The sequence below is a fragment of the Pleurodeles waltl genome, chromosome 11 (assembly GCF_031143425.1).
Source record: "Pleurodeles waltl isolate 20211129_DDA chromosome 11, aPleWal1.hap1.20221129, whole genome shotgun sequence".
Taxonomy (NCBI): Eukaryota; Metazoa; Chordata; class Amphibia; order Caudata; family Salamandridae; genus Pleurodeles; species Pleurodeles waltl.
The window spans coordinates 178488105-178502674 of record NC_090450.1 but is presented as its reverse complement, the minus strand read 5'-3'; the positions used below and the strand labels follow the sequence as shown (position 1 = coordinate 178502674).

General features: G+C 45.6%; 1 protein-coding gene across 1 annotated transcript in view; it reads right to left on the bottom strand.

Annotated features, from left to right (window-relative positions):
- The window catches only part of HLTF (helicase like transcription factor), a 324731-nt gene that overhangs the window by 88127 nt on the left and 222034 nt on the right, over positions 1–14570 (bottom strand). The window contains exon 20 of the mRNA XM_069213390.1: positions 10423–10601. Within this exon, the coding sequence (XP_069069491.1) occupies positions 10423–10601 (179 nt within the window). The remainder of the gene's footprint in view (positions 1–10422; positions 10602–14570) is intronic.

Below are 14570 nucleotides of genomic sequence, written 5' to 3'. Positions count from 1 at the left end.
CTATGAGAGGGAGAAGGTCCAGCCGGCTCTTTCCTTCTCGACCTCTCAACACTAGCCTCCCTACTGTGTGATTTAGACCTTTTAGAGTCTCTGTCAGATAGGAGGAATGTCTACTCTCCTCACATTCAGACTTTGATAGTGCCTTTTTTTCTGGAACCAAGGAAGCAGCCTGGCCTCCCGATCCTTGAGGGTCTTTAGCTGAGAAAGTGCAGCAGTACTTGCACTCGTAAGGTTTGTGCTAAGGGTAAAGGCAGCATGAACATTCCTTCTGGGGATCCTCCAAGAAGAGCTTTATTTCCCACAGGACTTACAAGGCCCAAAAAACCTCTTTTTGGACCTTCACACACGATGAAAATAGCAAATCTCACCTCCAAACTGTACTTCAGATGTTTCCTGGAGGTTTGGTGATAAATTGAACAGCGGTCAGGTCAAAAGATGAGCTGTGTATCTCTGTGACTGAGCAGAGCTCAGGGAAGACTCCCTAACACACATTGTCTGGTATGCAATCTTAGGTATAGTGGCCCTGCAGGGGATGACTGCTTCAGGATCTCAGCTCTGATTGACTGAACCTTGGGTGTTTTAAATCAATGTGAATTGGCTACCAATGCCTATTTTTTTCCATGGGTGTTTAAGGCTAGTGCTAAGAAGCTGCTTATATTACTGTTGGGGGGACTCTCATCATGGCAATGGGGAAGATTCAAGTATGTGAATCTATGAAAGATACAATACTGGTGAATATTTGGTTTCAACTTGACAAATTCAATTAAGAGAAGCCCTAGCTCTAGTAAGTCCACTAAACTAGTGTCCATCTGATATCCATAATAGCTCATCGGATTGGTCCTTGTGAAGTGCAGTCTGCTTGAAAAGACCTCACACAATCCTTCCTTTAATGACCTCCCTATTCTTATACTTCTCCATGTTTTCCTACTTTCTTCTTTTTTCAGTATTTTGGGATACTATTTTAGTTATATATGACGTTCTTTGATCTTAAAAGATATGGCCATCTGTTGTTGTTCCCATCCATTAAACACTTCTTATCTGAGCTTTATTATTTATATATGACTTGCTGATATGCATCATCTAACTTATGAAAATGTTTATCCATTTCCATTATATGAGGTATTCTTTTTTTTTTTAATACCTTTATTTTGGGATTTTACATTGCTACATTATTATAGTAAAAGAGCACAGGAAATAACAAGAAACATAAAATCAACAGTTAACTTGCTGCCCAGCACCCAGTATTAACAGGCAACAAATATCCATGGGAGAAAAACATACTGCAGCGATGGATACCAGGACAGAAATCACACATGTATTTAACCCCATGAATAGAATACCTTGAGTCCAGATCCCTACAGAGGTGTGTTCAAGCAGTAGATTCCGTGTCCCCCTGGAACTAGTGTCTGTGGCAGTTCCAAAGTCGCTTTCTCCATGATTTTGAAACAGTTCCAGTACCAATATCCATGTTGCAATATGATCCCGCACTTTATCGTCTGATCTGGACAGCCTAATAGTTTGGTCCTCAGCTACCGCCCATTCCATCACATCCCTGACCCACATGTTCTGCTGAGGCACACAGGTGCCCAACCAGCCAGTAGCCACTTTTTTCGCTAAAAGGAGCACCAGTTGCGCAAATCTACATGCCATTTTTTTTCCCCAGAGGCTGCGTCACCATCTCCATTAAACATTTCTGAGGTGACATTCCAATCTGAAGGCCAGTGGCAGCTTCAATTTGTGATATTATTCCCCCACCCCCGGTATGCATTAACCTCCCCACAGGACCATTCCATGTGTAGAAAGGCGGCGCTGTCCTCCCCACATCTGGGGCATTTGGCATCCCCAGTGAGGTAGATCTTGCTGAGGACTTAAGGGGTAACATAAGCTTGATAAAGGTGATTGAATTTTATATGTTTGAATCTGCTGTTGCAGAAAACCTTGCGAACCAGCGCACACCCTTGATCCCATTCTGCCTCAGTAAAGGGTTAATTCAGTTCGAGTTTCATGCCCTCTGGGCCCGTAATGGTGGACGGGCAGTGTCACTCCTGAGGGCCCTGTGCACGTGTGAGGTAAGGTGCCGTCCTCTCCCCCCCCCACCTGAAGAGCCCACCTAGTACTTGTGAGGGTTCTAGCGCAGCTGGGAATATTTAGCACACATCATGACCAGTGCTTTCTATTTTTGCATATTGCAAAAATTGCCTCGCTCCTACCTGAAAAGGTAACTTGGGCCTCCCAAAAGGAGATCAAGATTTCCCCTGGATACAGGTCACCAGCTAATAGACAGCCACCCCTCCTCCAGCGTTCTATGGACGTCTGCATACAGTGTGGAAAATATGGAGATACCACAATCTCAGCTCCCTATCAATCAGTGCTTTTCGGATTACTTTAGTGACCACTTCCTCCCAGATAGCCGCAGTCTGTTGTATCAGGTAAGGAATTGGAACATACGCTCGCCCTCTCCTCATGAGAAATCGAGGGAGCGTCTCACCACGAAGTGTGCAGAGTAACAGGCGTTTTTCCCAACTGTCTGAGTCAACATGTAACTGTGCCACATATTGCAGGTGGGCCACTTAGTAGTAGTGCTGTATATCAGGGCAGAGCCAGCCCACCATCAGTCATGTCCCCTTTCAGTACCAGTAAAGCTACTCTGCTACCGCGACCAGCCCATAAATTGAAATTAGCAAGCTATACAATTCCTGAAGACCCACAAGGGTACTGGGCACAACGATTTCTGTATTGTGTATAGGCAACAAGGAAGGAAAACATTTTAGCAATGACCACCCTGTCCATAAGAGATGGGGCAGTGTGTTCCATAACTGGATGGACCTGCGTAGTCCCTCTACCACCCAGCCTATATTGTAACAATTTTTTGTGACTCCATACGGGCCCTGATGAGCCCCAGGTAACGGAAGCTCTCAACCTCCCAGTGGAAACCAAGCTCCAGAAGGTGGTCTCGCAAGACATCTGTCAATCCCCCCCAGAAGAAACAGCAGGGTCTTATGCATTTTGACCTGCAGTCCAGAGACCTCCCCAAATGCCTCAACATGTTTCATTAAGGCTGATACTGCATCCCTGGGGGAGAATACAAGTATAAGTGTGTCATCCGCATAAAGTAAGAAAACACATGTAGTGTCTTCCACTTAGAATTCCCGTTACCTCATTTCCTACCATAATATCATAGCCAGGGGTTCAATGCCAACGCGAAGAGCAGTGGCGATAGAAGGCAACCCTGTAAAGTGCCCGCCCTGCCATCCAGCTGTCCGAAAGCACACTTCCCACACTGACAAAGGTCACAGGCTCTATGTACAAAAATTGCACCCAGACTCTAAAGGGAGGACAAAACCCCATCGCCTCGAGCACTATCGTGAGGTACGATCAGTCAACAGTGTTTGCCTTCTCCAAATCTATGGCTACCAGGACCATCTCCTGCTCCTCATCCTTGTGTAAGACAGTCGACGTACTTTCAACACCATGCTTCACCCTGGGATAAAGCCACACTGATCAGTGTGCACTAGATCCTGTATCACTACCCCTAGTTTGATCGCCAACTACTTACAGAGGACCTTAACGTCTGAATTAATCATAGTAAGGGGTCAGTACGAAGAAGGGTCTGCCATGTCCCCTCCCGGCTAAGGCAACAGGCATATGACGCACTCGTGCATAGTTAAGGGGAGAATTTTCTTGACACATGCTTCATGGAAGACATACAGTAGCCTTCCCAACAAGTGGGCAGTGTAGGTTTGGTAAAATTCCACCGGGAAGCCATCACATTCTGGCATTTTAGATTTATTACGTTACCATGTCACCCCTCTCAATTGCTCCAGAGAACTCCAACTCTCACACACTCACCGGATTCAGCCTGGGGAGCATTAGCCAATGAAGGCATGCCTTCACTACTCCTTTGTCAGCAGTCTCCCCCTTTCTGTATACTGTCTGTAGATGGGCCTTAAAGGTCCACAGTATGTCCAAACAACCAGTAACTCTGTTCCTCCCAAATGCCCGCCACACAGGCCCCTCAGCTGTACTATGGTAGGGGCCCCCTGTTCTTGCTTCAAACTCCACACCCAGAGTTTCCCAGATTTGCCCTGCTCTCTAGGCAGGCGTTATATGTAACGAGTGAGTGTATACTTGTCCAGCATATTCCATTCAGAGATCATGCAATATGTGCCTTGTCTCTATCCCCCGTCTGAACACGGGGGAATCTGCTATCTCTTCCTGGTGTTCCACTAACCGGCTCTCCTGGAGTGTGATGTTTGCTTCCAAGCGTTTATGCATTCCAATGGTGTTTGCGCATACCTGTGGTCGACCCAATGCAGACACTTCGCACCATTGCTTTCATGGCCTCCAATTCGGTGGCTATAGTAGCCGTAGCACCCCAGTTGTGTTCTAGATACTATGCACGTGACTCCCTATATGCGTTGTCTGTTAGGATGTCAGCGGGTAAACACCAGTTTCTCCCCATCACTACCTCCTCCCATATTGAATATGCAACACATTTGGGCCATGATCAGAGAGAAACCTCCACAGGTGTACTGCCTCAAGGCATGATGTGGAAAACCAACCACTAGTATGCAATCTAACTGACTAAAGGTGTTGTGCATTAAGGAGTGACAGGTATATTTGCAGCTGTGAGGGTGGAGTGTTCTCCAATTATCCAGAAATCCCAGATTATGATTGACCTCTGTTAGGGACTTAATCATAAGCGGTTTGAACCACATGCAAGGCAGGTTGGGGTCAACATTACCATCAACAACATAGTTAAATTCCCCCACCCAGCATAGAAGGGAGCCAATGCTATCATTAAGCAGGTCTTGTATCCCTACAAAAAAGTGCTGGTTATCTATGTTGAGTACATAGGTGTTTAGGATAATAATAATTTTCATGTCCAGCGTACCCTGCACCAGTACATATTGAATCTCCACGTCCGCCTCAATGCAGGTGCAGTTGAAAGGCACTTCCGGGGCCACCCATATAATCCCCCCTCTGGCATAAGAAGATTATGTGGTTGGATAACGCTGTCCCCTCCACTTTTTTGCCAGTTTCACTATTTTGTCAGCCATAATATGGGCTTCCTGCAAACATGCTATGAGGGTCTTAGTGCACTTCAGGAAAGAATGGACCCACTACCTCTGCGTATTATCTTTCAATCCCCGGACATTCTAGGAAATCACATCACTGGGTCAGATCATGAGGGAACCGTTTGAAAATCTCCATGCCCCCCCCCCCACCAAACGTGAAAATCACCTAGTGTCAACCACTTCTCCACATGTTTTGATACAACCAAGGGCAATGTGCAGCAACCCAGGTCGAAGAGAATCTGCAGAAAGCAATAATAAACTAAACAGTAAACAAACCCACCCTCAGCAAACAATGCAATAAAAAATAACAGTCATACTCCCCCCCTCCGTTTAAAGGTGCCGGGCCCCACCTCATAAACCCAAACCATAAAGAAAAAGGCCTACCACTTCCACGGTGGGAGTAGGCCCCTGACCCCATGCATAAAGGGAGATGCAGAAGACACACACATATACACTCTCTTACCTGCTCCCCAACTATCTTTAAATGAGTACCTTGCATCTCATGTTTTTGCCCCCATCCCGATACAGAAGAAAATATGGATTCCAATTGAGTATACAAGGCCACCAAGCCGGCCCTCCTCTCCAAGCAACCAGGAGTTCACTACCAGTCAGAGTTTTAGCGTCAGCTGTAGTTCAGAAGATGGACCAAAGTTCAGGTAGATCCCAAACAGTCTCTCTCTGTACCGATGACACTTAACTCCGACCCAATGCAAGGTATTCTTACGCTGAGGAAAGCCTGGTCATCAATTAAGTTTGCTCTGGCAGAAAGTAACCACCAAGCATTTCAAAGAACAGAAATCCAGTTTAAAGGTCCGTTTTACCCAACAAAACTATCATCTGAAGGACTACAATTTTTTATGAACGTTGGTACAACTGTCAGTCAAAACATGTTTATTTAGGCCATAGCCTTTAAAACACTATTAAAGCACATTAATCACATACAATTCCAATATACACAAGTAAATACTATACCATAAATACAATAAAACATATACTAACTATTTAAATACATCATATACCAAGCCCTACCATATAAAATAGCTTTACTCCCTCAGCCTGGTAAATAAATCACCTTATTGTCTCTCAGCGATGTACCCGCGGAGATTAAAAATCGACCCACTGCACACGTCACATCTAAAAATCTCACGTCCATCAATGGGTCAATCGCCTGTTCCCTATATCTAATACCATATTTTAAAAGGATAGGTTTTAGGTACTAGGTTTAAGGTACTTTGCCAATTGGGGTAAAAAACATAGACAGTCAATCAGGATATGGAGTGAATTATTTTCACATTAAGACCACATTGGCAGATTTTCTGTTCATTTTGCAGACCCTCCCGATTCCCGGATGAAACCTTAATAAACTGTAGCGCATACTAATATTTGGAATCTTTTCCATGTAGGGGAAGATTCCATCGTTCTCTGAGGAGTTTAGCAAATGTGAGACTGAGCATTTATTGCTCAGGTACAAGAGATCCTCATCCCTAGAGACCTGTTTTAATAGTCTTTTAAACTCTGCTTTACTTACTCCCACCTCATCAAAGCCCCTTGTAACTTGTATGTTTAATAACTTGGCGCAAGACTGAATTCTTCCTCTTACTCCCCATTCCCAAGATAATTTACTTTGTAGTATCTTCTTTTGACAAAACAGGGAGATTTTCGATATTCCTACACTATCAATTCTTGTCCAAAATGTTAATATCTCTACACAGGCAGTCTGTGTCCACCCTAATAAACCTGTCTCTACTCTAATCGCCTGCACCACATTAGAGGATGGGAGGCAGAGCAGCCTTTTTAGGCACCTTCCTTCTTCCAGGTCCCAGCTCTTCTTACCCTCTATACCCATCACCTCCACCCCATACATGTCCTTGTCGAAGAGAAGTCCCCCCATATTGTTTGTCAAATTTCCTTCACCCTGCTACTGATACCAGTGCCTTATCTTGTGAGGAGGCAAGATGGTCCTTCCAACCTAAACTATGCGAAAACCATATCCCTAGATATTTATATTTATTCACTCTCTCTATTTTAGTGATATTAATTACCCAACTCATACTCTTCCCATGATTCCCTATTTTGAGTACTTTAGTTTTCCCATGTTTATTTTCGATTTTTCTTGATAATCCCTGAATATATTTGTAAGGAAATGCCTCCTTGACATGGTTACCCCCTGACTTTTTGCCTTTGCTGATGCTAAGTTTTGATTTGAAAGTGTGCTGAGGCCTGCTAACCAGGCCCCAGCACCAGTGTTCTTTCCCTAACCTGTACTTTTGTTTTCACAATTGGCACACCCTGGCATCCAGATAAGTCATTTGTACCCCTGGTACCAAGGGCCCTGATGCCAGGGAAGGTCTCTAAGGGCTGCAGCATGTCTTATGCCACCCTGGGGACCCCTCACTCAGCACAGACACACTGCTTGCCAGCTTGTGCGTGCTGGTGAGGACAAAACGAGTAAGTCGACATGGCACTCCCCTCAGGGTGCCATGCCAACCTCACACTGCCTATGCAGTATAGATAAGTCACCCCTCTAGCAGGCCTTACAGCCCTAAGGCAGGGTGCACTATACCATAGGTGAGGGCACCAGTGCATGAGCACTGTGCCCCTACAGTGTCTAAGCAAAACCTTAGACATTGTAAGTGCAGGGTAGCCATAAGAGTATATGGTCTGGGAGTCTGTCAAACACGAACTCCACAGCACCATAATGGCTACACTGAAAACTGGGAAGCTTGGTATCAAACTTCTCAGCACAATAAATGCACACTGATGCCAGTGTACATTTTATTGTAACATACACCCCAGAGGGCACCTTAGAGGTGCCCCCTGAAACCTTAACCAACTACCCGTGTAGGCTGACTGGTTTTAGCAGCCTGCCACACTCGAGACATGTTGCTGGCCACATGGGGAGAGTGCCTTTGTCACTGTGTGGCTAGTAACAAAGCCTGTACTGGGTGGAGATGCTTATCACCTCCCCCTTGCAGGAGCTGTAACACCTGGCGGTGAGCCTCAAAGGCTCACCCCCTTTGTTACAGCACCACAGGGCATTCCAGCTAGTGGAGTTGCCCGCCCCCTCCGGCCACGGCCCCACTTTTGGCGGCAAGGCCGGAGGAGATAATGAGAAAAACAAGGAGGAGTCACTGATCAGTCAGGACAGCCCCTAAGGCAACCTGAGCTGAAGTGACTCTGACTTTTAGGAATCCTCCATCTTGCAGATGGAGGATCCCCCAATAGGGATAGGAATGTCACCCCCTCCCCTTGGGAGGAGGCACAAAGAGGGTGTAGCCACCCTCAGGGCTAGTAGCCATTGGCTACTGCCCTCCCTGACCTAAACACACCCCTAAATTCTGTATTTAGGGGTTCCCCTGAACCTAGGAACTCAGATTCCTGCAACCTAAGAAGAAGAGGACTGCTAAGCTGAAAAACCCTGCAGAAGAAGACAGAGACACCAACTGCTTTGGCCCCAGCTCTACCGGCCTGTCTCCCCACTTCGAAAAGACACTGCTCCAGCGACGCTTTCCCCAGGACCAGCGACCTCTGAATCCTCAGAGGACTGCCCTGCTCTAGAAGGACCAAGAAACTCCTGAGGACAGCGGCTCTGTTCACCCAAGACTGCAACTTTGTTTCCAAAGAAGCAACTTCAAGACAACTGCGTTTCCCGCCAGAAGCGTGAGACTTGCAACTCTGCACCCGACGCCCCCTGCTCGACTTGTGGAGAAACAACACTTCAGGGAGGACTCCCCGTCGACTACGAGACTGTGAGTAGCCAGAGTTGCCCCCCCTGAGCCCCGACAGTGACGCCTGCAGAGGGAATCCCGAGGCTCCCCCTGACCGCGACTGCCTGCTTCCCAGGTCCCGACGCCTGGAAAAGACTCTGCACCCGCAGCCACCAGGACCTGAAAGATCAGAACTCCAGTGCAGGAGTGACCCCCAGGAGGCCCTCTCCCTTGCCCAGGTGGTGGCTACCCCGAGGAGCCCCCCCCTTGCCTGCCTGCATCGCTGAAGAGACCCCTTGGTCTCCTATTGATTTCAACGACAAACCCGAAGCGTGTTTGCACACTGCACCCGGCCGCCCCCGCGCTGCTGAGGGTGTACGTTCTGTGCTAACTTGTGTCCCCCCCGGTGCCCTACAAAACCCCCCTGGTCTGCCCTCCGAAGACGCGGGTACTTACCTGCTGGCAGACTGGAACCGGGGCACCCCCTTCTCCATTGAAGCCTATGCGTTTTGGGCACCACTTTGACCTCTGCACCTGACCGGACCTGAGCTGCTGGTGTGGTAACTTTGGGGTTGCTCTGAACCCCCAACGGTGGGCTACCTTGGACCCAAACTTGAACCCCGTAGGTGGTTTACTTACCTGCAAAACTAACTAACTCTTACTCCCCCCAGAAACTGTTGAAAATTGCAGTGTCTAGTTTTAAAATAGCTATATGTGATTTATTTGAAAACTGTGTATGCTACTTTGATTATTCAAAGTTCCTAAAGTACCTACCTGCATTACCTTTCATTTGAAGTATTACATGTAAAATTTGAACCTGTGGTTCTTAAAATAAACTAAGAAAATATATTTTTCTATACAAAAACCTATTGGCCTGGAATTGTCTCTGAGTGTGTGTTCCTCATTTATTGCCTGTGTGTGTACAACAAATGCTTAACACTACTCCTTTGATAAGCCTACTGCTCGACCACACTACCACAAAATAGAGCATTAGTATTATCTCTTTTTGCCACTATCTTACCTCTAAGGGGAACCCTTGGACTCTGTGCATACTATTCCTTACTTTGAAATAGTGCATACAGAGCCAACTTCCTACAATATTCAATTTCCATTGTAATCCAATTCCTGTCCGATCTATAATCACCAGATCGTCCGCATTTAAGAGACAACTAATATTTCTGACATCCATTTTACAACTAAAAACATTGGGAGATCGGGGAAAAACAGGGAAAACAATGTTGGGGCCAATACACACCCTTGCCTGAGGCCATTTCTTAGACTGATTTTCCTCTAGAGTAAGCCTGCACTATCCAGTTCCACTTGGGCCCAGTTGCCCCTGTGCAGTTCCTTGAGAATTAAAAGCAGGACTTTCGGGATTCCATGTCCCTTTAATACCTCCCACAACAATATCGAACACGATTAAGTGAGTCAGGTTCAGAATCAGCGGCAGTACTGCTGTAATTAAAATTGTGATTTAAATCCAAAATAATTTCCGTTAATATTATTTTAAAGTTTTAGAAAAGTAAACATTTACTACATCAGAATTATTTAAAATATGCATAAAGCAGAACTCATGTACAATGATCCCTCAACATAATCCAAAGAGCATTGATAACACAGAGAATTAAAAAACTAACCTGCTCACGGTGAATGACTTGACAAATGCATGGCTTGCAGAAAATATGGGCACAGTGTGTAATTACAGGAAAGTTTAGAGAATCCAAGCAAATTGCACATTCTTCGTCTGAACCAGAGCTCAGAACAAACTTCATTTTAGTCACCAAACTCTCACGTAGCTCTTCTGGGGTGGAGTCACCTGGTTATGTTTTAGAAAAAAAGCACAAAGACAAGTAATCAAGATTTGTTAATGTTTTTGTTTAGCAATGTCTCCAAAATTGACAAGGAGGTGCCATAATGTAGCTAGCCGTAGATCTGTTCGAGCATTATTCTTGGAAGTAGTAACTATAATTAAACAATGTTTTTTTGGTCGGGCATTGGCTTTTAGCCTTTTGGTTTTGTTAATAGTCTTTTATTTTGAGAACGCTTTTGCAAAGCTTTATTGTTGGGGAAGCTGCTGGGCCCTGCTGTCAATTTAAAAATAAATGGCTAAAACCAAAAAGTAGTTTTTGGTTTTAAAAAGTACACATTGCCTTAGTAGTCCTTTGCATTTAAGGGAGCTACTTTGTGAGCGGGTGTATTTCTTGTGAAAGGGAAGAATGCCATCTCACATAGTGAAGCTAGACAGCAGCTGAAGTGGGCACACCCACTGCCCTAAGCTGTAGGATGTAGCAGGCACAAAAAAATGTGAATGACAAAATAACAGACTGAAGACTGACTGGAGGTCTCTATAAGTAACTATGTGTACTACTTCAGTAAAATCAAAAGGTCTTGTCCATTGCCAAATGATAAAAAGCCCCACAGAGTTAGAGAATGAGAAAAATCGGTGGGATTATGAATTATGCCCAAATGCAAAGAAAAAAGCAGAGCCATAAACATAAAATAAAACATCTTTAACCAAGAGATGACTTCCTTATTAGCAAGGAAATCAGAAGGTGAGATAAAAACATGTGGGATGATGGAGTATCCAATAAAAACATAATCCTTCGAAAATAATTAAGTACTGCTGAAGACTGCTACTTCTGACAGATTCCACATCTTTGTAATAACCCCACAGCAAGGTATTTTAGGGAGTTGTTCAAGCGAAATGAGCCTCTCTCATCGCTTCAGAGTCCAGACAACAACATTTGGTTAAATATAAAACAACAACCCAGGATACGCTCTGAGAGATACCTGAGACAGGTATAGCCACTGAGAGTGCAGATGCAGCTGCCCTACCTGTCACTGAATGTGCAAATGGCCTTTGAGGCTTCCTTTAGAGCCAATTCTTAACAGAACTTGATACATAGCACCTGCTTCTGTGTATGTTTCTTTCTGACACCTATTAATCTTTCTTTGTGATGAATAAAATACATAAGCCCTCATTTTAACACTGGCGAAAAAGTCCGCCTACCGCCACGGTGACGGCCTCCAAAAGACTGTCGCTGTGGCTACCTATTGTCCACCATATTATGACCGTAGCCGTACTGCCAGAAGGCTGGCGGAATTCCGGCTACGGTCATGGCGGCGGACTGTGGTAAGGTGGCGCACGCCAGGAGAAGGCCGCCGACCGTATCATGACATATGATACGGCCTGGCGGTGTTCCGCTGGCAGACGCTGCTGCTGGCAGCAGCGCCACGTCCTGTCTGCTGCCGGAGGACCCCCTGCAAGCAGGTAAGTCGGGTTCTCCAACAGGGGAGGGGGCTGGGGGTTGTTGTGTGTGTGTGTCTGTTTTTGTATGCGTGCATGTGGGTGTGAGTCGTGTGGAATGAGTGTGTGAATGAATGGGTGTGAGTGTATGTGTATGATGTGTCTTGTGGATGCGTGTGTGCTATAATGTATGTTAGTGTGTACTGCGGTGTGTATGTATGCATGCGTGAGTGGATGTGGGTATGCTTGTGTGTATGAGTGTGTATGTGTGCGTGTGTAGGTGTGTGAATGGGGGGTCCGGAGGCAGAGGGGGAGGGTGGGGGAAGACTCTGGGGAGGGGGAGTGTGGCGGGGGAGACCCCTATCAGTGTCAGGGAAGAAATTCCCAGGCACTGATAGTGGCTACCGCCCTGGTTTTCGTGGCAGTAAGATTGCCATGAAAACCATAGCGGTAGACGGGATTATGATCCCGAGGGTGGGATGTTACGACCGCCTGGCTGGAGACTAAAGTCTCCAGCCCGTGGCTGTTACCGCCCTGGATGACAGAGTGGTACATGGTACCGCCAGCCTTTTGGCAGTACCTTTCCCCCAAAATACCGCCGTTTGCCAGGGTCGTAATGACCCCAATAATGTTGTACCTCTGTTCTAAATTCCTTGTCTTTTATCAGCTCAAGGCCTTTCTTGTACAAAAACCTACACATGCCCTCTTCATCAGAAAGAAGCAAAGGAGGGAAGAAAGCAAACAGAATGATTTGTAGTGCCAAGTTTAGCATGATATCACATAAAGAAGAAAAAATGGTAGTACTTTTAGTCAAACCTGTGACTCCTCAACTCACCCATCTAGCTAGAGAATACCTCTTCAACAAAAGCGGGCCTTGATAGGATAACTCTGGTTCCATATCAAATTAATGAGAAGCTTAAGTGGATAAATGGTTGTCAGATCCTTCACAAATCCTTCACAAATTGTGATGCAATTGGCAGTTTGAAATGTTTTTTTATCAAGGGGTGGAGACAAGCACAGATTGCAGACATGCTTCACTCAACCCAACTTTTGCTCATAATAGGGTATACTACACAATCTAATCTACTTCCATTAGAATTATGCAGCAATACATAGATTTTTCAGGCTCCCAACACACACTTATTTTGTAAATGCCTACTGGCTGTGAATATAACCTCATTATGAGGGAGAGCAAAAGCAGCTACTTTCTTTCTCCCACATGAAAGACTTTAAGGCTGACTTTCGAATATTCGGTTTGCCCTACTGTTCTCCCCCTCTAGGTTTGTCGATCCTCTCTTACCTGTAGGTTTCAAGCCATACATATATCTGGTTAGGATAACTGCAATTACCACGTTTGCTTTGCAAATTCAGATCAAAACAGTCTTGTGAAATCATTTTATGTAGAACATATGCATGATTTTCTCTGGTACAAGAGAAACATGTATAGATATAAGTAGGGGTGCAGTGGAGGTGCTGTAGCACCCCGAAGAAAACCCTGAAGAAGTTCAGAAGGAAAATGAGCAAACTAGTTTTTATCTTGTTGCTTTTGCTGAGAGTTCAGAAGTCAGAGGTCAAGTGTATTGCAGTGTCTTACAGAAAACTGCAACTTGTTTAACATGGAGATTGGTGTTTACTATTTCTTTCCTTCAGAGAATTCTGTAATGTAAACCATGTGACAATTTTAAGATAAATTAACTTTCCATAGTTTTCAATCAATCAATCAATCAGGATTTATATAGCGAGGCACCCGTTAGGGTCTCGAGGTGTTAAGGGGTCGTGCTGAGGCATCACGCTGCCTGTTCCTGTTGGTTAAACATCCATGTCTTTGGAGTGATGGTGAGGCTTTGATGTGAAGGGAGACTGTGTTCCAGGTCTTCAGCGAGGTGGGAGAAGGAGCCTCCACTGTTGGCCCGGCGGATGCGATGGGTGGCTGACAGGGAGAAAGATCTGGAACAGCTCTTTGGTCGGTTGGTGGAAAGTAACTTGATTGCTGAGGTACGCTGGTCATTGTGAAGTGCCTCGTAAGCGTGGGTAAGCAGCTTGAACTGGCATCTCTGCGACTGGTAGCCAGTGGAGTTTCCTGAGGTGAGGGATGATGTGCGTCTGTCTGGGGTGGTTGAGAATGAGTCTGACTGCTGTATTTTGGATGATATGGAGTTTCCTAATGAGTTGGGTGGTGATTCCTACATCGAGGGAGCTGCCATAGTCAAGTCTGCTTGTAATGAGGGCATGCATGATAGTTCACCATTTGTTGTGTGGGAGCCACCTGAAGACCTTCCTGATCATTCGGATGGTGAGAAAGCAGGTGGAGGAGACAGTGCTGACCTGTTTCTTCATGGATAGCTGGCTGTAGATGATGATGATGCTGAGGTTTCAGGAGTGTTCGGAAGGTTTGGGTGTGGGGCCCAGCTTGGGTGGCCACCATTCGTTGTTCCATAGGATGTGCTTGTCTTTCCCGAATATGTCAACAGCAAGAAGCCTTCAAATGAGGCACATTGTTTTTTTGTAATTCTGAGGTGTAATGGGAACACAGACTTT